This window comes from Ctenopharyngodon idella, chromosome 7 (genome assembly GCF_019924925.1).
Source record: "Ctenopharyngodon idella isolate HZGC_01 chromosome 7, HZGC01, whole genome shotgun sequence".
NCBI classification, from domain to species: domain Eukaryota; kingdom Metazoa; phylum Chordata; class Actinopteri; order Cypriniformes; family Xenocyprididae; genus Ctenopharyngodon; species Ctenopharyngodon idella.
The window spans coordinates 13,468,954-13,489,543 of record NC_067226.1 but is presented as its reverse complement, the minus strand read 5'-3'; the positions used below and the strand labels follow the sequence as shown (position 1 = coordinate 13,489,543).

The following is a 20,590-nucleotide window of genomic DNA, read 5'->3' as shown; positions in this document are numbered from 1 at the left end:
AGCCTAGGTGAGCAGAAGAGACTTCTTCCAAAAGCATAAAAAAAAAAAATCCTAATTATTTGGGTCAAATAAGAGACAGAGAGAGAGGGTATAGAAAGAAAAGCAGTCACACACATTTTTCTTCCCCACAGATATTGTTGGTTTTGTTTATTACATTTGATGAAGTACTAATACAAACACTGGCCCGTAAAACGCACCAGCTAGAGCTCACACAAGCTTTTAACAAACTACCCAGTTTCATTTCCTCCAGTTACTGAATGTAATTTGCCATATATATGTCCCTGTTTAACCATCTAACATGGAGACTGGCACAAGCAGGCCATTTGACTTTATACTTAAAAAGAAAACATGAAATCTTGCTTTTATGGGCTTCTGCGGTTGACGACTTAACCCTTCCCTGTATCAGCAGGGGGCTTTCATACAAGCAGCAGTTTCTGATCATTTCCTCTCTTTTGCTACACGCGCACACACACACACACACGCTCCGCTGGTCATTCCGAGACGTGTAGACCAACATAAAGCAGTGCTTCCCTTTCTCCTGTGTGTCTGGTTGATCAATGGCCAGAAACAGTCATGGTGCAAACGAGACAAAATGAAGCAGTACACCTTGCTCCCATACAAATGAGTGCAGCCCTCATAAACTACAGTAGCAACTAATCTTTATGTAGCTTTGCCAGAAGGGACATAAACCAGGAGCGACTTCAAACTGTGATGAGAGCAAGACAGAGGGCAACATGATGCATTCCCTCCCACCCTTTCATTTTTATCTGCACACTCTATTGTGGCGGTGTGTGTTTGCTGGTTTACGGTCTCTATGAGCACCGGTGACAGCCCTTCTTTGAGTGACTAATGACATAAGGTTGAATGAGCTGGAGAATTAAGACCTCTCTGCTTTTGAACTTTTATCTTTTTTAGGGTGGGGAAGTGGCTGAAATTAAAAGGGTCACACATAAAGCCATGTGCGTGTGTCTGGGTAAGCGAGGGTGAGTAAGTGCACAAACTTGGGTGTGCTGGGAGTATTGGTTTATAAATGTGTAAAAATGTCTTCAGTATCTTTGGTGTCCTTGGCCTTTGTATATCAACACAAAGCCTCAAGCTTGCAAAACACACACAAAAACACATGACCGCATACCTTTTTCGAACCAGCAAAGCCCTCAGACTCCAGGAAGAAATAGGCAAAAGGCATCAGCACAAAGAGACAGAGATTTGAGAAGAGGGACACCAGGTTCCACAGGCCTGAAAAAGAGTAATCAGTTCATTAAATTTTACGTTCAGCTAACCAACCTGATCAATATAATTTTTTGATATAATAACATCATTTGGAAAACATCTCCCCCATCCCTTGTTCAGTAAATATTGCCTAATTTTATTGTGCTTTTAGTTAGTTTGATTTAACACTTTTTGCCATGTTTAAATCCATCCCACAGATTTTCCCTCCAAAATCAATTAAGAAAATTTTTCAAAAACCCCAAATGTTCTCATGTAAAACAACCCAAAAACTGCACAGAGAAACCATCTGCACAAATAACAGACATATGACACCACCTTGTGGCCACGGCTGAAACTTAGAAGAAAAATACTTCAGCTGTAATGAAATGATTATAAATGTATGAACTCATTGAACAATGTTTTTTCAACAACAAAATGATATACTGTATGCATTTTTTAGTGCACAGGTCATTTTACTAAATTCTTTCTATGCAACACATTAAACTTTATTCAGATTAAAAGTAACAAAAGGTAAAGACAAATAAAATTGGCTACGTATTAAGGAGAACAAAGTAGTAGGAGAACAAGTAGTGTTTAATTTCCACAACATACTATGAATGTCACCTAACACATGACAAACGAATAAGGTACAACCTTATGTAGGCATACTTGTAAAGTGAAAAAAGCTGTGATACTGACCATGAATGAGTGATCCATTCAGCCATTGTATGTAGTAGTTTTTTGGAAGGGACAACAGGATCTCATTACTGATTATAGAAAAAGGCAAGAGGAGGACAGCCCCTCCAGACACCGCCAGTGTGAATGTACACAAGTACATACTGAGAAAGAAAGAAAGAACATAAACAAATAAAAAGAAATAGAAAAAGGGGAAACAAAGTAAAAAGTTAGTAAAAAACATGCTAATTTTTATGCATTATTATGTTAAATAAATGAAAAAATTTCATCCGTTTTATCTTCATATTTAAGATCATGGCATAATAATATGGTGTTACATGACGAAAAGTGTCTACAACTCAAGGTACAGTGGGTCATCTAATAAGAAAAGGTTAAACTAAAGTTTCATTGATATTAATATAACTGGATCCTTTTGGTGCACCATAAAAAAAAAAAAAAAAAAAGGCACTTATTATTATTATACTCACGATATTCTGTTGACAATGGCATCCTCATCTTCCTGGTCATCTGAGAGGCATAAGAGAACAACATAAAATCAATTAATAAATAAGATGCAAAGTGATTGGCTTTGCCGTTTTTATTTTTGATAAAGGTTATGTTCCTCTAGTGAAGGGGTGGGCAAACGCGGTCCTGGAGGGGCACTGCCCTGCAGAGTTTAGCTCCAACCCTAATCAAACACACCTGAACCAACTAATCAATATCTTCAGGACAGAGATCGTATTATTATAGAGAGATAGGAGGGTCTGTATCTCTTACCATTGGAGAAAGCGTAACGGCTAACTTAATCATGTGCAGCACCTCTCAGCCTATCGTGTAATGGCAGTGACATCAGTCGCAACATTCCCTAGTCTGCCTTCTCTTAAAAAAATAAATTTTTATCAAGCTAAAATCTACATATAGTTCCCAACGAAAGTATTGTTTAGTGTAAAACATGCTGAAGATTAGCAAACAGGCTGTAGATTAATTAAATTATTAGCTATTTCCCCACAAAAGCTGTTTAATCAGCATAGTGAAGCCTCTCATCCATTGACATCCATTCAAAAAACAGACTCTGGTCTCATTCCCTGCGTACCGCCGGGGAGCGGAGCATTAGCATTAGCCGTTACGCTTTTTTGGCTAAAGGTTGCAGGCTTGCCTTCCAGTGGCTTTGTTCAGGATTACTAGAAAACTACAGGCAGGTGAGTTTTATCAGGGTTGGAGCTAAACTATGCAGGGTAGTGGCCCTCCAGAACCAAGTTTGCCCACCCCTGCTCTAGTGCTTTAGTGCTGTGATGCTCTGACAATCTTGATCCAAGTGTGAACCAGCTGTTTTTTAATCTAGTGTAAAATTCTTTACTGTAAACTTGCAACACAAATAGCTCTAGCTACAGAGGACACAGAGACGTGACAGATGGTTTAATAAGTCTAAAGCATGATCTCTCTTCATTAACTGAAAGCTACATGAAAACTGTTTAATCATAAATCACAAACATGTGAATAAACCTTTACAATGAATCGGCCAGATGGAGGCTGTCAAGAATCAAAGCAGGTTAGAGAGCGAGGGGGAGAGTATGGGATTGAAAATTGCCAACAAAAAAATAAAGAAAGAAAAGGGTGAGAGAGATGGACAAAAGATTAAAAACATAGAGCAGCATCACTGAATATTCAGACTCCTTTTTAGCTTTACAGTCATGCTTCACAACAGCATCTCAGCTCATCTGTTCTTTTATCAAGACACGAGGCTTAAGAACAGCCTAGTTTTTCCTGTGACCGACGCTCTCCACAGGGGTTAGCTGACATTACTTATGCTACTTTTAAATGGGAGGACATGACCTGCTCAAGAACTAAAATTGTCCTCATAACTGTTTGTGTTAGAAAGGTTGGAGGTGACAGCTCCAGTGTTATGGAGTTGGATGATACTCAAGGGAATGTGCATACCTCAAAACATCACTATAAGGCGACGCATTATGTTAGTTATAGTTATATAGCATAGTTATAAAAGGTGTAAACCTCTTAAAACTGTGCAAGCAAGCAATCAAACTGTTCATTTGTCATCTAGGAATTTGATCTAAACCTAAAGACCTCACAGGACATTATCAACATGTGAGAGTCAAAATTATGACTGGAAAAATGATCTATAACATCATATAGAATATCTCAAAAGTGAAAAGCTGTATTTATTAATAGTTCTCCTGATGCACTCTAAAATTGAAAATATTATAAATACAATTGCATGTGTATGGTGCAACAGTTTGATCAGTAACTGGATTAGTCACAACTGGATTAGTCTAGTCATACTTACCGCTTTTCCTCTTGTAGCGTGAGATGACGCAGTATGACACAATGTACAGTACTGCAAACAGGAGGAAGCAGACCTAGGAAAAAAAATGAAGGAGATGAATGAGTTTCCAAACACTTATGTTCTGCATATGTTACACTGTAAACTCTTCATTAAAGGCCTGTTTAACTGACAGAGCATCTTCTATCAAATTAAATTCAGTGGTCTAGAACAGTGGTTCCCAAACCGGGGCATGCGTAACCCTGGGGGTCCGTGCTGAGTTTTGCCATTTAATTTCATTCTACCCCACCATAAAATGTAATGTTTAATGTAAAAACAGGAAAATGGTAGTGCCATAAAAGTTCAAATACATAACATCCCATCAAATTACCTCATCTTTTGCAGTCAAAACTGACCTCATATGATAGGTTGCTTGCAGATTATGCTGCCTTAGCAAACAGCACTACATTTGTGGGCTTTGGTTAGGAGTGGCTGAAATGCAACTTTATGCACAACTGTCAGCCTTCTGGAGAGCTTCTTGAGACTCCAGAGACACCAGCAGCTTCAAATACCTGTTTGCTGCTCAACACTGGCTTTTTTTTTTTTAGCTGTCCTTTTAATACAATTACTTTTTTTTGACAGAAACTTTCATTATTAAGCCTTTATCTGACTGAGTTCTCATGTGCTGTAAATTACTCACAAATCTTAAAATAGTTCAATAATCTGCATTCAGTTTTCACACATTAGTTGTTTTCATGCCTTTTGCACAACATTGCACCATTTCATGCTTTTCATCTTCAGTAAGATCTTTCTTCCTCCCCATATTGCATGAGAACTTACTTAATAATGTGGAACAACATCTTTAAGTAGGGTTTCCATTTACCTTGACCTGGCAAACTACTCAACAGACTTGTCTGAGATTGATACCAGTTATCTAAAAAGATATGGAAAATAAAACAAACAAACAAACAAAAAGCAAAATCTGAATGTTTATTGTACTGAAATACTACAGATATGTCACTTGCATAATAATTTGAAACACAGCGTATACAGGGATAACCTGGCTTCTCCTGAGACCCACCTAAAGCCCACCCCGCACATTGACGGGATTGGTTACAACATGTTTGTGATGTAGGGAAAGGGCAATTTCAAACTGCATTTTTTAGACTTTTATTGGTAAACTGCAGTTAAGGAGAAAATACTCAGCAATGGTGTTGACTGATGAATTTGCACATATTTTAATATTAAAATATTAAAAAGACCACATATAAACAACATTAAGAATTTTAATAATTTGACATAAAACACAACATACATTTAATAGGGTTAGAAAAACTTTGCCAAGGTAAAAAAGGTAAAAATGCACTTAAAAATCAAATTAAGGGGAAAAATATTCCCTTCATGGAAAACGTGTGATTGCAGTCTAAATGGAAGAGAGGGGGTACCCAGAAGGATATTAAATGTCTCAGGGAGTAAAATTTAACCTAAGATTTTGTGTGCTGTGTCTCCAGAAATCCACCAATTCCCAATTGAGCTGCACGATTAATCATTAAAAGATAAAAATATTGATTCAAACACCCATGAGATCTTATTCCTAAGTGACAATGATTCAGCTATGTCTATTAAATCTTTGACAAGTACGATCACAGCGAACATTTAAATCTGTATTGGCGCTGCTGCTGAGCCAGAGAGAGCAGTTGTCATGTAGGCTATAGGTATGAAACAGCTTCACAAACAGCGTTTTCAACCACACAGGATAATTATTTCTGTTACATTAATTCAAATTTCCACTGAAGTACTGGGATGATAAGTTTTAGTTCGGATATAAACACTTATGTCTACGGTAGCAATCCAAATAGAGTAAATCACCTTTTGAAAGTAACTTAAAGGCAGGGTAGGTGATTTGGTTCAAAAACATTTTTTGTTATGCTGTTTGAAAGTCTCTTCACATCCTGATAGCAATCACTAAGTGGTCTACATGTATTTATATGTATATATATCATCTGTGGAAAGCATAGGACCATAAAAGGTTTGTCCAATAATTGCCCTCGTTCAGAGTACGATGTCTTACCTGTCTGTCAACGTATGAATTTCCATACCTCTGCGCACCCTGCTCGCGCAGACATCACACGCACGTTTTGTGCTATGTAGAGACAGAGATTCTGAATAAATTGAGAATCATGATTTTTTTGTTTCAAACAAAGATTATGATTCTCCAAAATAATGTGTAATTTACTAGAAGTTCTGACAAAATGTTAATTGCTGCAGTCTATTTAAAATGTTTAATTAATCTGAATTATTATTTTTTTTAAAAAGCTGTTTGAATGAATGATTTAATGACTCACTCATAAATACTTTACTTGTTTTATTACTGGATGATTCAGCTTTTTTGAATGAATCTCTTGAATAATTCAATGACAAATTATTGACAAATACATTTTTTAACAGTCACTTGTCACCACCTGGTGGCTTAATGATGTAATGATACAATTGTTATTTGAAGCACCAAGTTACTTTCAAAAGGTGATTTCTCTATTTTTTTTTTTTTTTTTTTTTTTGCTTCTGTAGATATCATTGTTTATACTCAAATCTTTTATCCTAGTACTTCTGTGATAATTTGAATATTTGTAGCATTGAAATAACGATACTGTGATGTTGAAAAGACTGTCTGTGAAGCTGTTTAATATATATGATAACTGCTTTCTCTGGCTCAGCGGCAACGCAAACACAGATTTGAATGTTCCGGTGTGATTTTGTCAAAATTGTTTTCATTTAGGAATTAGATCGCGTGTGTTTGAATCAAGATTGTGATCTTTAACGATTAATCATGCAGCTCTATGCAGAGTTAGACAGACGTCAGTCACCAAGCACCGCAACCCGAAACAGCAGCTAACTTTTACAGTTCTTCCTGAACCAAAACAACAAGCTTATGCTGCTTTCATGCCATAACTACCGTAATTTGGAAGAGATGGAAACCCATGACATTATATTCGGAGCAGTTCGTAACTCAAATTCATGCGTTTCAATGGCAACACTATCAACGGCAAAATGAATCTGCTGCAGTCAACTGGTACAGGTCAGTGCTCTTTAAGTTGTTTATGTTCATTATTATTGTAATGTTATGTGCTTTGAGACATGGGGTAGTTTAACACCGTCTCTCGTGACGCTTTTGTTTGCTCCCTGCTGTACGCGTTCATGTATTTTAGAGGAGGCATGGTTTTAGAGACGCTCTGAAGGGAGGGTGGGATCTTATGATTTCAAAGCTAGCTTGCTATTGCTAGCTGAAAATTACCTACCCTACCTTTAACGTTTCAAATAAAGATTGTATCAATTACACCACTAGGTGGCGACAAGTGGTAAGTTAAAAATATGTATTTGTCATTGAATCATTAAGTCACGAGATTCATTCAAAAAATCTGATTCATCCAGTAATGAAACAAATGAAGTCTTTATGATTAAGTCATTGAATAATTCATTCAAACAGTCATTTAAACAAAATAATCATGATCCTCAATTTATCCAGTATCGTGCAGCTCTAATTCCCAACATAATTCAATACTGTGTAAGTCTTGCACCAGAAATATTTCTTAGCAGTAAAAGCCCAATTAAATGAGAAAGTATTATCTACCACTGTTTTATTCATCAAAAATATGCTATACCTGTAATCTTTAAAGCTGTAGTAGCTATGTATGTTATATGACATGAATCAGCAGAGTGTCCAGAGCACTGCAGTGTATTTTAAGATGGATGGATCTGCATATGTAAACATTCTGGTCAAGCTTGAACTTTTACTCATATTACACCTTGCTTGTGGCCTCACAGAACTACAGATCACTAACAGAGCTCTGCAATGCATTACATTCATGCACCTATGCTGCACCATAAAAAAAAAAAAATGAACATAATCTGAACATGAACATGACAACATCTGGCTGTAGCACAAATCAAAACAAAATTGTAATTTTTATATTTATATTTTTCATTAAATATGGTTTCTATTCAAAAAATTACAACACATGACTATTTTTAATTATCAACAACAGATACTCTGTGACAGCTAGATGTCATAAACACTTTTGCTAGAAATAAAATGGCATAAAGTGGAAAGCTTTACTGATCCGTTTATAATTTCCAACCGATTCTAACTAATGCTTCCAAGACTATTACAAGTAACTCTCACAATGTGTAGATGGCCCTGGGCCATCAGGCCATGCTTATTCTTGAGTCCTGCTTTAAAAAATACCCAGAAGCCCTTAGCAGCAACAGAGATCTTAGCACAATCACCACTCCTAAAATCATTGATTAATAAACAAAGTACGCTGACTGAATGAATGCATTTTAAAAACATTTAAAAACAATATCAAATATAAAACTGCAAATACATAAGCTATAGACAAAACCATTTCAATACATTTTAAATCTTAAATAAAGGATAGCTTTAGAAAATAATAATTCTTTGTGTGGTAAATGCCAAAATATATCAAGTCTATTGTATATTAGCAATGTCATCCAATTATCAAGAAATAGGACTGTTTAGAAGCTGATTGGACATTATCACAGCATCAAAAATGAGCCAGAAAAACGGATATTTGTTAGACTAACTTATATTGTATGCAGCTGATAACAGCTATCTCACTTCTACACACCTTTAAGCAAAATTAATTTCTCTTGTATACTCTGCACGTGCTTCTACATTTCAAGGTCAGTATATAAAATACACTGAAAAATATAAAATGATTCAAAACTGCAACAGTGAGCCAAACTTAATTTCTTATCTTATGCATATTTCATTGCTTCACTTTCTAAAGAATAACTTGCTTCCTGTTTTAAAGTGTGGATCAAGACCAACTTTGACTACTAAATCATTCAATTCAACAGTTTTGCATTTGTAAGACAGAGACAGCAGCTGGGATCACACTAGAGATCACACTTTTCCGGTTGCTCTTACAAGCAAAGGCTGCAAATTTTGTTCAGTCAGACATGTCAGTTAGCACTGACAGATTAATTCGTGATATTTAATCACTTGCAGATCATGAGAACAGGTTTGCTTACGGTGGACGGAGAGACACATTACATCCTGACACCCAAAATAAATACTGCAAACCTGCAAAGCTTATGTGTACACCAACAACAGTAAACAAGCTGTCAGGGCAGAACCGTTAGAATTTCTCAACTACCACATAATGGTCAGTTAACGTTACGTCTGCTCTAATTCTAGAAATTCAGAAATGTATGTCACAAAAACATAGCATTCACAGAGCATATATACAATAACAGACTACAACGAATCACTTAACCTCAGCTTTTGGCTTAGTTTAAAAAAATGCCACAGAAAGGGATCAATTAGCTAACGACAAGCTAACAAGCTAGCTAACTAGCCTGATGAACCTCACTCAAATACATTTCATTTTCTAGAGAAACTATCAAAAGTTCAATTATAGCAAACCCATTTATATTTTCATTTTAAGAAATACACGCAATGGAGGCTAAATGCGATAAAGAACACAAACACGGTCTTCATCGGTCTCTCTTTAACTGTTACTTACGATGTACTCGCGGACTTGGCTGTGGAAATTCTGCTCTCTGATCGTCACATCGTCTTCTTCCATTCTTCATATTGCAGAAACACAGTCATTAGCAACGCATTTTTGTGGCGAGAGCGTTCACTGTAAGAGAAAGCGGATAATCACACCGCCCTGATGAGAGCTCGACGGACTGACAAGTGGCATCTCAGCGCCAAATAGACGATCAAAACACAGTCAAAATATATTGCGTCATTATTCAGCGACACACGACAGGACAGGAGGGCGCATGCACACAGGTGCACAGCTTTCACTGAGAGTAATATACTAGAATTATTCGAAAGAATTACATATTTTGGCATTTGTTCGGCGTTGTTTTGGACACACCTGACGTTTTCTGACGTACTACTGAGAGTATGTTTTTTCTCGCTTGGCCAAACACATATATAAGTAAACAAAGTTACACAAATTAGCACTAAGACCTGTATCCTTTACAGTACTATTACTTCCACTACCAATAACAATCCATCCAAGCATCCTTTCATCATTCATCTATTCTCTATACCTTTTCTCCTATGTAGGGTCACAAGAGTGCAGCAGCATCTTAGACTGAAGGCAGAGAAACCATGGCCTGGTTTCACAGACAGTGCTTAGACTAAGCCAGGATTAGGCCTTAGTTCAATTAGGACATTTAAGTAGCTTTTATAAACGAACCCTAGGAAAAAAAACATTAGTGGTGTTCATCTTGAGATAAAACAATGGTACTGTCATATTTTAAGATATGTTAGTGCAAGTTGCTTTCAGTTAAAACAGCTCAAACATGCATTTTAGTCTGGGACTAGCTTAAGCCATGTCTGTGAAACTGGGGGCATATGGGGAAACATCCTGGACAGGCTCCCAGTCTATCATAGGATCAATAATAGTAATAATAATAATTATAATAATAATAATAAAACACTTTATTTTACAGTGTCCTTGATACACGTTACACATACTTACTATAGTAATAACAGTAAATTATGAATAATTACATGCAACTAACTAACCCTAAATTAAACACTAATCATAACCCTAACCCTATGTAACTCAGTACTTAAATGTAATTACATTGTAACAAGGATACCTTACTATAAAGTGTAACCTAATTACAATAATGACATCAATAATAATTATTAATAATTTGTTTTTCAAAATTAGAATAATGTAATCAAATATTAGTATATCAGGCTCTGAACAAATATTTTGGGATTAGGCAGCTCGTACGCTCCAACTCAGTAGATGGCGATAAAGCCACTCAATTTTGTTTTCTCTACTGGCAAATCGTGGTCGTCTAACGAAGAAACAACATTAATGGCTGCCTCCAGCTGCTACTGCATGTGTTATCTTTCCGATAACTCTTTTATGTGATATTTAGCGATTTTCCGTCTGTAAACACGTAATTGTTGACAATAAATAAAGATTATATGCACCGTCAGATATAGCTCACTTAAAATGAAGGCAAAGGCGCAGAGGAAGAGCAGAGGGAAAGGTGGAAGGCAAATCCACAAGGAGAAACTTCAGAAATTCATGGATTCAGTTAATGACTTTGTGAAGAGCAAAGGCGGCTTCGATGAAAATGAAAACAACCAAAGAGCAACCTTCGTTAAGAGGAAAAGTAGAAAAGAGCTGCGCAAAGAGAAACGTAAGATAAAGAAAGCCAAGATGAAAAATCACTACATGGGCCAATCACTCAAGAAGCCCAGCGAGGAACCTGCGCAAAATACTCCTACTGTGAATGAGGAAAACACACGGAAATCAGCTGTGAAGCTGACCGGAAATCTTAAAAATGCCGCTCAGAGACAGCAGAAGACAAATAAAGACAACATTAATATTAAAGATGGTGTAGAAGAGACGACTAAAAAGAAAGTCCACTTCTCCGAACATCTGCCAAAGCCGAGACAGAAAACTAGTTTAAACGAGAGCAGAAAGCTGGCTCTATTAGAGGCAAACATCGAAGAGGACAAAGAAATAAAGAAATTAGAAAAACGCCTTGGACTGAACAAAAGAAAGAACAAAAAGAGTCTGCCCCAGTCATTCGCCAACGACGGACTCGATTATATTTTAGGAATTCTTGAGCCTGGAGCATCTGCGACAGGACTGTATGAGAGCGATGAAGAAATGGACACTGACAAAGCGAAGGATAACTTTGATGAGTTGGAAGAGGACAGCGACGGGCAAATGACAGATGATGGGAAAAAAGATGACAGTGGGGATGAAGATGACGCTGATGAAGAAGATGGAGAGGATGACACACACATGGAAGAAGAGGAGGACGTAGAAGACGACACACAGATAGAAGATTATGTGGAAGAACATGAAGAAGAGGAAGATCACACAGATGCATCAGAGGAAAATGATCATGTAGAGGAAGTTGAATCTGAACAAAAAAGACACGAAAGCCAGGAACCAGTATGTCATTGTAAATCTTTTATTATTATTGTTTAGGTTTAAATTCAGTCTTATTCCCCCTATTGGTCAAGTCACATTTATTTATAAAGTGGTTTATACAGTACAGATAGTTTTAGCAGCTTCACAATAATAAACAGGAAATTAATGTTGCAAAATTTGTCAATTACAAAACAAACTCAATAGCAACTATATTGGCTCTAGTGTACTGGTCATTACTCTTTACTCTCAGTCTATTGGATGCTCATCAGAAGTATGTTTTGAAGCTTGTGTTTTTTCTTTTTATAGAATCCTGCCACATTGGGCAAGTATGTTCCACCTCACCTACGAGAAGCCGTGGACAGCAAACGCAAAGCCGAGCTGGAGAAACTGACACGCCGTGTGAAAGGTCTGATAAACAGGTAAGGTGCCGTGGAAGGTAGACTACATAAAAGCACGATTTTTAAAAATGTTTACTATCCTTGGTGAACCAGTTGAAATTCAGTGTTGTTGATCAGTTTAATAATCTGCCCTCTGTTTGGCAGATTGAGTCAGCCCAATATGGCGTCTATCAGCAGTCAGTTGGAGGAGCTATACATGAGCAGCAGCAGGAAGGACATGAACGACACACTCACCGACATTCTGCTGGCTGCCTGCGTCACACCTGCTCTCATGCCTGAAAGGTTACCATATACTTCATTTTATAACCCAGTCTTTGATCATTTTGTGCTGTGTAATTTAATTATGTTGACTTGATAAAGCACACATACTGATGTTCTATTTAAATGTAATAATCTTCTTCTGAAACTAAAAACCCTAGTGCTTTTTAGCTACATCCACCAGGGTCAGGGGTCAGATCTTCATACTGTTCTGATTTAAAGCTGGAATATACTAAATTACATTTTCCATGATTATTGCCCCAATTTGCAGTCTCATCAATGCTAGTTGCTAAAGATTTTGAGCAGTCCAAAATCATGGATTTTGCAGACAATTGCGTAGTGTAAGATGGGCACAGACTCTTTATTAGCTTCATACTTCTAGATTCCATCCAGTCAGAGGATATCAAACATGTTTGATAATTTGGGCCTATTTTAGAACACATTGTTTCTGTTTGGTCATGCGTCTTCTAGAAACAAGGCAGGTGTTTCTGTGTGAGTTTGTTGTGTTCTGAGCAATGTGAATGCCTGATAGTGTGTACAATGCCTTGTTTTTCTCTATAATCATTTACAAAGTCGGCAAGTATATGATACCTGTATGATTTTAAAAGTTGTGAAGTGTATTCCAGCATTTACTGTGCTATATCTTTTCTAACTGATGATTTTCCTAAAAAAAATCTGTGTCCCAGCAAACACCCAGAAGACCCTAGCAACCACATAGCAACTACCTGGCAATCACCCAAAACACCCTAGCAACCACCCCAAAAAAACTAAATTTAAACACTCAAATTAAATATGACCTTAAAACAACACACTAATAAATACCTGTAAATTATGATTATTAACACTAACACTCTCTCTTCCAGGCTTCTTATGGAACACATCCTACTTGTCAGCGTCCTCCACCATAGTGTTGGCCTGGAGGTATCTAATATTTACTTCATCTGACAGATTCATACACTTGTCATCATGGCAATTTAGTCCACACTTTAGTGATTTGGGGGCCCTAAGCAATTCTAGGTATGGGGCATTAAAATACCAGCAATGCGCAGTGTTTCTTTTGTAGCCCTAATTTTCTCTCTCTCTCTCTCTCTCTCTCTCTCTCTCTCTCTCTCTCTCTCTCTCTCTCTCTCTCTCTCTCTCCATCCAAGCACTAAACACTTATTTTTTAAAGAGTTTACCCCAAGTTTAAGTGAGTTGGGACTAACTAATACACACAGATACTCACTAATAAAGCAAATAATAATATATGGATGGAACACATTTATGAAAAAAACTGTAAATCTTAATGTAATGTAATTAGCTATCATGTTACTGTGTAAAAATATTATCGATACATAAAATAATCAACAATTATACAAAGCTTACATGGATAGACTACCCTAGAATATCATGCACTATATACGGCGTACATATCCCAACTAATCCTAAAAACTTTTCTTCACTGAATGGTAAAAAACTGCCCTCGTTATTCTCTTTCTCTGGATTATGGTGTCTTCATTGGTGATTGAAATCTCAGTGCATTATTCTTAAAAACAATATTTATTTACTGCAAACATTTTATAACACACCTCTGAAATGCGGTCATTGTACTCCCCACTGTTGCTATAGTAACAAACAGCACAGCTGATTGACAGATAAACCGCGTGCTCTTAAAGTGTTGTTGTTGTTAATCTTGTGGTCTTTTCAGCAAACACTTTATTTCATACATTCAGTTTAACAGCTTTAAGTTAGAGGACAAATTTTATAGTTCAATTGAACAGTGCACATGCATTTTAGACATGTTCTTGCTCCTCATATGCAATAAATGCACACCCTTAAATGAGCAGGTTTTCTACTATATTTAATTCAACTACTCAGGTAGTGTCAGTATGGCACATTTCAGAAATGTGTCAAAATGACAATTTAAAATTAGTCAGAGCTATAGAAATGTATCTTAATATTTTCATAAGCAAAGCTTGCGCTCACTGTAGCTCAAAATGTGCCGCACTAATGATCCACTCTTATCCGTGATAGTGGGCCCCGCATTCATGCAGATGTAATAATAATGTGAAAACTTTAATGGTGATATCCTGACCAAACAAAATATGATAGAAAATTAATTGGTTATATGTGATTTATATGCTTCTGGGTTTTTATGGGGCCCTCTGATTCCCTGGGGCTCTAAGTGGCCACTTACTTCATTATTGGTTAAGTCCGCCCCTGCTCACTGCTGTTTTCAGTGGAATACTATTATAAGAATTTCTTATGTAAAAACACCGGCTAATTTCTCACTTTCTCTCTCGTTTTCACTGAGGTTGGAGCTCATTTTCTGGAGACTGTAGTCCGTCAGTTTGATAAAACCTACAGTCAACTTAATGCTACGGACAAAGAATGTGACAACTTGGTGTCCATAATTGGCCACCTATACAACTTCAATGTGGTTCATGCTGTCCTAGTGTTTGACATTCTGAAGAAGCTGGTGACATGTTTCAGCTCAAAGGATATAGAACTAGTTCTGCTGCTGCTGAAGAATGTTGGGTTTGCTCTGAGAAAGGATGATCCGCTGGCTCTTAAAGAGATGATCTCTGAGGCTCAGCAGAAAGCCAACACTGAAGGAGAGTGTTTTCAGGACCAAACAAGGGTAAGACTCAGTTGTCCTGTGAAGAAGCTGTCTTCTGGTGCTTAGAAATGATCATATTATATTTACATGTAATCATTTAATGTAAATGACTCTTTTATCCAAAGCGACTTACAAATGTGGACAATTGAGATGAATCACAAATGAGGTCTTGTGCTACAGTCTGTCTCAAGTTCTACAAACAGACATTTGTTATGTTGATTTGCTTGTCAGATTCGGTTTATGCTGGAGACTATGCTGGCACTGAAGAACAATGACATGAGGAAGATTCCGGGTTATGACCCTGAACCTCTGGAGAAATTAAGAAAACTGCAGAGGACTTTGGTGAGAAAATGACTGATGTTACTTTGCATTAATGTTGTTACTTACATTGGTAATTTGGTAGATGTATAAGCTGGACTTGCGATGCAAAAGTGCTTAGAGCAGATAGCTAGTTAATGTTCACATTATTATCAGCCCTAAATTCATTTGAGCCTTAATAGTAAAATAAATGTTTGGGATTATTGGTACCAAATGAACTTCTCGCTGTGTCCACTAGGGGTCAGACTAACTCCATACTTTGTTGTGGTCACACATTGATCTGAGTTTTGTACAGCATTTTCACGGAAATGTGGAATTGTAGCCAGTTACTTGGTTTCAGAGCGCACTTGCACTAACACGACCCTCTTAATAGATTCACAGCAGTGCTGGTGGCAGTGATATGAAGTTAAGAGTCTCACTAGACAATCTTCTGGAAGCTGAGCGTGTTGGCCGTTGGTGGATTGTGGGATCTTCCTGGAGTGGAGCACCCATGATTGATGACCATGGGAACAAGACAACCACCACGTCCACCAAAGGGGAACAAGTAAGCGAATGGTTTTGCTTATTTAGAAATGTTTGAAATGTATAAAAATATAGGGTAACACTTTACAGTAGGGTGTCATTTGTTAACATTAGTTAATGCATTAACTAACAAAAACTAACAATGAGCAATACATGTTTAAAACATTGTTAAGGTTATTTAATAATAACGTTCATGTTGGTTCACAGTGCAGTAATTAATGTTAACAGATACAACTTTTTTTAAATGTATGTAGTGTATGTTGAGTTTAACATGAACAAAGATTAACAAATGCTGTATAAGTATTGTTCATTCTTAGTTAACTTATGTACTTATGTAATTAACTTGTTAACTTATGTAATTAATGTTAACAAATTAAAACTTATTGTAAAGTGTTACCAAATATAGTAATTTCTGTTTATAGAAACTTGCATTTTTGAGTATAATTTGGCTTTATGAGAGGCAATGTGTCAAACTGTCATCTGAAATGGATTATTTCTCTTTATGAATTTGCAGTTCAGCGCAAAGATTTTGGAGCTTGCACGCAAACAAAGAATGAACACTGACATCAGAAGGAACATTTTCTGTGTGCTTATGTCAAGTGAAGACTATTTGGATGCCTTTGAGAAACTTTTAAGGTTTGTCAGCATAGTTTCTGTTTCTTCACATTGATTTTCAGTGACAGGCCATGTTGCCCTTTTGGGACACTTAGCAATTGAAAAATTTAATTGCAGGTCTTGTTTTGATCACAGTGTCATGTAATGCCAGAATCGATGAAAGAGAATTGTATAAAATGATTTAAAAAGTATCTTTAAAGATGAACAGATCTGCTTTATTAGCAAGACAACATTTTTTTTATGTTAGGTTAAAAAAAGAACAAGAAAAATGTTACAGATCTTCTGAAGTTATATCCTTGGTGTGTGATGATGCCACACTTAAATATTTTAGTTACGGTTATCACACAAAGCTGTCTTTAAATTACTTGCTAAGAGACCCACCTGTTTTCTTCCTGTGTATTTCAAACATGATGTACTATATTTGTAATATTTTTCATAAACCATAAGTTACCCAATTCAGAGAGTGGATTATTTTTTCTCTCAGGTTAGGCTTGAAAAACCAGCAAGAGCGGGAAATTGTTCATGTTCTGATGGACTGCTGCCTGCAGGAGAAAATGTTCAATAGATTCTATGCGGTTCTGGCAGAGAAACTTTGCTCACATGACCGGCGGTTCCAGGTAGAGTGGAGCAGCAGCGATTTTTATGTCTCCGTGTGTTAGGAGTGCGCTTTTTTCACTAGGTGTCACTGGTTTCGCTGCATGTGTGTGTTTTGTATGTCTAATTTGTGAAAACAAAACTAATGCTTAAGCAAAGAACCTTCAGATGATTTTCAGTACTTTAATGTAACAGTTAAATTAGCTAAGATTGCTATTGATATTATAAATAAATATTCTTATTATTGCAATAAGATATAAGATCAGTTATAAGTTTACAATATACAAATCTATATTATGTTGATAATATGAGTCAGTCTATACCCATTTCTGCTGCATGTTACCTGCATGTTTTCTATAGGTCAATTACAATTAAACATAACATCCATTTTATAAATGTGAACCTTCTGCTTTTCTTCTGTTCTTTAGATGACCTTTCAGTTTAGTCTGTGGGATAAGTTCAAAGAAATGTCAAACCTTTCCAGTAGGTCTTTCAGTAACCTGGTCCAGATGGTCACTCATCTTTTACACAGGAAGAGTCTCTCTCTTTCCATTCTAAAGGTAATATTTGTTAAAGTTCACCCCTCTCCAAGATATATGTATATATATATGTGTATGTATATATATATATTTGTGTGTGTATGCGTGTATATATATATATATATATATATATATATATATATATATATATATATATATATATATATATATATACACGCATACACACACAAATATATATCTGTCTCTGTGTGTGTGTGTGTGTGTGTAATGTCCTTCATCCTCTTTATGAATCCCATATTAGTTAAAGGATGGCTTGATGTTTTTTTTTTTTTTTTTTAAGGCTATTGAGTTTGGAGAGCTAGATAAGGCCAGAGTCAAATTCCTGAAGCAGATTCTCTCGAAACTCCTTAAAGAAACCGAGCCAGAAGATCTTGTGAATATATTTGGCAGGTGAGTATTATTTTTACTACAAAAAAATTAATATTAGTCATGTTGATAACGTTCAGTGTTTAGCGAGCTTCTGAATTATTAAAGGCATAACTCTATATTTTGTAATCATCAAAGGCAAAAGTGTGACAAAAGTGTGAACAATTTCAGAGGCATTGTTCTTAATGACAGTGTAAATGAACTTCAAAAGAGAAGTGAACTTAATTATCCTAAGTGTTTATTTGTGAGTGCAAATTTTTAAACACTTTTTAATTTCAGTAAAATAAGTAAAAACAAAACAAAAAAACAAACAAACAACAGATGTGCAGGACAGCCTGGGTTGATATAAAATGGCTTGTGTGTGGCCTAGTGTGTCAATATCTGCCTACCATTGTGTCCCAGGATCTCTGGAATTCCCAAGCTAGGAATGCTGCGGGAAGGCTTGAAGCTTTTCATCAGTCACTTTCTGCTCCGGAATGTTCAGACACAAGAACCATCTGAGCAAGCCAAGGTACTCATGGACAGAGCCGAGGTCGCCACCAAAGCCATGGAGGCCCGGGACGCCAAAATGAAGCTATAGAGCACGCAAATGTGTGCTAAAAGCATCAGACTCAAAAAGTGAACATTTCTACGCAGGGCAATATGCAAGCCTGTATGCAGACTTTAAGACACATGCATATCACTGACATGCTATTCTATTTTCTATTAATGACATTCTGTAGAAAAATAAAAATATGTAAAATATATAAATATAAAATTTTTAGTGTTTTTTTTTTTTTTAAAGAGTTACGTGCTTGGTATGATATAAGATGTTTATCACTAGGTTTTTTATTACATGCATGACTCCAGTTTGAACAAAACAGATCTCAAATTTGGCATATGCATATACGTAATCGGCATATACATAAATACATAGATATTTGGTCTTATTAAAATGTCTCTTTTGATAGTAAGTCAGGCTTTCTGTAATGTTTATTTAATTGAAAGGGAAAAGTAAGCTTTCATTTGAAAACTATAACAGCAGAACATTTAAATAATTAAAAAAAAAATAAAAAATGCCAAGTTTATGTAACAGAAATTTGAGTGCATTAAAGAATTTTTTTTAATGGCCTGTTTTATAATAATTTGTTGTTTTTAAGCCAGACTCATGTCCCAAGCAGAAAAAGAGAATAACTTTTATTCCACTAATGCTTATTAATTTCCAGTGCACAAAAATGTTTAATATTCAATAACTGTTATGTTAACAAATTCAGCCTGTGACTCTTAAGAGTTGAATAGCTTACCCCATGTAAACACTACTGTATTAACTTCATTTAGAAAAGAGCACAAACATGCATTGTTTCCCTCATTTGAAATATGGGAGCAACTGTACATGCAGCAGTGCTCTGGACGTGCCTGACTAGCTTAACATAGCAGAGGGTTACCGTTACATTTGATGCCCATGGTTAATTCATTAGCAACATTGGCATTACTGACATCAATCCACAGCATGGAGTGATCAGAGGATGAGCAACTATCATCTGGGGTCAGGCAGATGAAAACATCACATTTGCAACTACAACAAAAGAGTCAAGTGTTCAATTATATTTGATTAATTAAACCTTATCACATACCCCAGTGTCAGATCAAACAGACTGTCACATTAGTACCTGTAATGATGACACATCAGTCTAGCTCACAGATTTAGAGCTGGAAAAGGGAGGGTTACCTACAGATGGCCTGCTTTTCCACCCTTTGACAAAGACAACATTGTCACCATATGTGAGGAGAAGCGTATAATGGGGGTCCAGCCCACTAAGATACACACAGGTGACTGTAAATAGTGTGTGCTATTGTCTGTCTGTGTGAGACCATAGGAAGTTTGATACTGACCCTAGTTTGAACTGGTAATAGGAAGCGAAGTTGCCTTTGAACTGATGACACCACAGTTAGAATACCGTTTGTGAGGATGTTATATGTTCCTGTGCGAAGGACCATGGGAGATTCATGTGTGTGCATAGGCCACGTGCGCTGATAACTACTGACAAATTACACAGCGCATAATTTTAACAATTTATATTATGTGGCTTATATGCACTCATGTATTTACCCTGCATGCATTGTCTCACCTTTAACTGTCTCATCCAGGTCCTCATGTAGGCCTAAGTGTCCCACCCTGCTCACTTGTATGTGGTTTTCTTTCCCGATGGTTAGAGAATGGTAATGGCACTGATAAGGTTGAGTTCTTTGTTCTTATGCAGCTGGGTAAA

At 36.5% G+C, this 20,590-nt stretch overlaps 2 protein-coding genes across 3 annotated transcripts in view; one reads left to right on the top strand and one right to left on the bottom strand.

The window, feature by feature from the left end:
* lmbr1 (limb development membrane protein 1) overlaps positions 1–9,935 on the bottom strand; it is a 40,662-nt gene extending 30,727 nt beyond the window's left edge. Inside the window, exons 1-5 of one of the 2 annotated variants that reach the window (XM_051899561.1) lie at positions 9,709–9,935; positions 4,187–4,259; positions 2,373–2,412; positions 1,909–2,048; positions 1,133–1,236 (exon numbers count right to left, since the gene is read on the bottom strand). In XM_051899561.1, the coding sequence (XP_051755521.1) occupies positions 1,133–1,236; positions 1,909–2,048; positions 2,373–2,412; positions 4,187–4,259; positions 9,709–9,771 (420 nt within the window). In that variant the 5' untranslated portion in view covers positions 9,772–9,935. The remainder of the gene's footprint in view (positions 1–1,132; positions 1,237–1,908; positions 2,049–2,372; positions 2,413–4,186; positions 4,260–9,708) is intronic. The other variant, XM_051899559.1, reaches the window with a different exon arrangement.
* A 1,066-nt stretch (positions 9,936–11,001) lies between these two features.
* Positions 11,002–19,175, top strand: nom1 (nucleolar protein with MIF4G domain 1). The gene is made up of 12 exons (XM_051900780.1): positions 11,002–12,132; positions 12,418–12,530; positions 12,654–12,791; positions 13,631–13,688; positions 15,061–15,387; positions 15,598–15,708; positions 16,058–16,228; positions 16,721–16,842; positions 17,306–17,438; positions 17,844–17,975; positions 18,256–18,365; positions 18,744–19,175. Exons 1-12 carry the CDS (start codon positions 11,176–11,178, stop codon positions 18,919–18,921), a joined length of 2,550 nt encoding a protein of 849 aa, XP_051756740.1. The 5' UTR covers positions 11,002–11,175; the 3' UTR covers positions 18,922–19,175.
* Positions 19,176–20,590: the final 1,415 nt, after the last annotated feature.